Here is a 2,228-nt window from a genome sequence, read left to right on the forward strand (position 1 = left end):
CATTAGCTCTTATTCATATGAAAAATATAAAAGATAAAAAATGAATAATACCTTGAAATAACACTTTTCAGTAACAGACTTCTAGTCTCTTTAAACTAAAACTTACAATTGTATTACACATAAATTTGAAGTGGGATTCGTGTAAAATGCATACATTACAAATAGTAATTACAAAAGGCACATAAAACATTTTTTATGTAAAATTTATTTTTTCTAAATTAAAATAGTAATTTGAGTTCTTACTTTTACTATAGTTTAAAATTATAATTGCAACTGTTGCAATTGTCATTAATTTACATTACAAAATCACTTCTTTAAAATCATATTTTCTGAAATAATTATTATTTCATATTGAAAATTTTAAAACATAAAAATTAATTAACAATGTAACTAAATTTGTAAATTCAAATTTTACACGATTAATTATAACAATTTTATGTTATGTAAGAAATTGGTTCGTGTTTTAAAACAGTTCAAGGATATCAAAATCATGTATATAACAAACGTAACAAAAAGTAATAATGTATGATGTGAGGAAATATTTAGAATGCATACTTTGAATTTTCTATATTAATAACGCGTGCTCGTACATTTAATATTTCCAGACGATTTCAAATTTTAAGTTGTTTTTAATTTTGCGTATGAAAATTTTGTCAGTAGTTTTTGTTAGTCAAAATACATTAAAAGATTTAAATTAAAGTAGTAGCCTTTAGTAAAATGTATTAAGAATATAATACTAAGAAATCTTACATTGATCTTAAACGAGAGAATTAGAAAGGGAGTATGGATAACCATATATAAAGGTAATCAAATACTGATTGATGTGCTCAATTTAAATGATTGTGAAATAGTATCTACGTGATTTAGTATGTATGTGTATACATACATATACATATATATGTACATACTTATACACACATATACATATCATCGCATGTGCGTGTATATATGTATATATTCATGTATCCAATTGTTCACTTTTAAGGTTTACGATTTAGGAAAAGTATCTAAATAAATATCAATGTTACTCTTTCTCTTATTACTTAAAAAATACAGTTATGGCATCGCAGTATGACTGAATATCTATAAAAATTAGAGTCCCTTTTGGCATTCTTAGTTTAATTGCGATCGTTGTAGGGCTTCCCGTTATGAAAGGGAGCTTATTCTTTCCAGTCTTTCTTAATTTCAAATGACCACTCCCACTTTAGATGTTCATGTTTATCATCATCCGTAAACAAGGAGCTTACACTATAAGAACCACGTGCCATTACTCCAGCTGGTGCATCCTCTGTTGGAGTGGTATATGATTGCACTTCTGTTTTGGGTGGATAAGAACCCACCATATGCATCATCTTATCCACTGAAAAAAAATGTGACAATAGAATCATTAACAAACATTTCAACTACCATATATGTAATTTTTAATATTATATATCAAAAGTACCTGTGACACCTAAGAAGAAAGCATTAACAAAAACCAAATGTTAACTTTTAATATGAAATAAGCATAATTCAAAGGTTTGAGTTAGTGATGAGAAAGTCAATTCCATTTTAATGATTATCTTACCTGGTACTCCAAGACGATAAGTTTTTTGAACATATTTTAGACCATGTACAATTTCACGCTGTACAATGAAATCAATCCTGATTCTATAGCTAACACCTTCTTTTATTACAAATGTTTGTTTTTTTAACTGAGAAAGATCACCTGTTAAATCTAATTCCATGTCTGGTCTATCTGCTACACAAAGTGCTAATTTTTTTACTATTACTTTTCTTGGATCATTTGGATCTATAAAAAATTTAAAACATTATCCTTTTTATTTTGCTTTCTTTTTAATTGATGTATTTTAAACATTTAATGAAATGCGCACCTACAACGACACCTCCAGATTTTGCTTCTCCTAAAAGTGTTTCCTTATATTTGCGTAAACTTTCATCTTCTTTGTCTGCTTCTAGAATTTGCTCTATTGTTTTTTCTGGTGGAGGTTTGTAGTTGGATTCAACTTCTAATTCCTCTTCTACAGAATCAACGTGATCCGTGTTAAGCTCTGACATTTTTACTATGATAAAAATACGTTATATTAATAATATTTAAACTATTATCTAATAAATTTTGTGTATGGTTACTGATATACAACAAGTAATATTTTATACTGAAGAAAATGAAAACAAAAAATAAATTACTATAAAAGGAAAACAAAAAATTTAATCATTGATTTCAGGAA

At 26.8% G+C, this 2,228-nt stretch overlaps 1 protein-coding gene across 1 annotated transcript in view; it reads right to left on the reverse strand.

The window, feature by feature from the left end:
* Nucleotides 1-945: 945 nt before the first annotated feature.
* Nucleotides 946-2,228, reverse strand: part of LOC108571120 (rho GDP-dissociation inhibitor 2) — a 1,800-nt gene continuing 517 nt past the window's right edge. The window contains exons 2-4 of the mRNA XM_017933096.1: nt 1,875-2,063; nt 1,568-1,792; nt 946-1,360 (exon numbers count right to left, since the gene is read on the reverse strand). Of these exons, the coding sequence (XP_017788585.1) occupies nt 1,161-1,360; nt 1,568-1,792; nt 1,875-2,058 (609 nt within the window). The 5' untranslated portion in view covers nt 2,059-2,063 and the 3' untranslated portion in view covers nt 946-1,160. The remainder of the gene's footprint in view (nt 1,361-1,567; nt 1,793-1,874; nt 2,064-2,228) is intronic.

Source organism: Habropoda laboriosa, unplaced genomic scaffold, assembly GCF_001263275.1.
Source record: "Habropoda laboriosa isolate 0110345459 unplaced genomic scaffold, ASM126327v1 scaffold106, whole genome shotgun sequence".
Lineage (NCBI taxonomy): Eukaryota > Metazoa > Arthropoda > Insecta > Hymenoptera > Apidae > Habropoda > Habropoda laboriosa.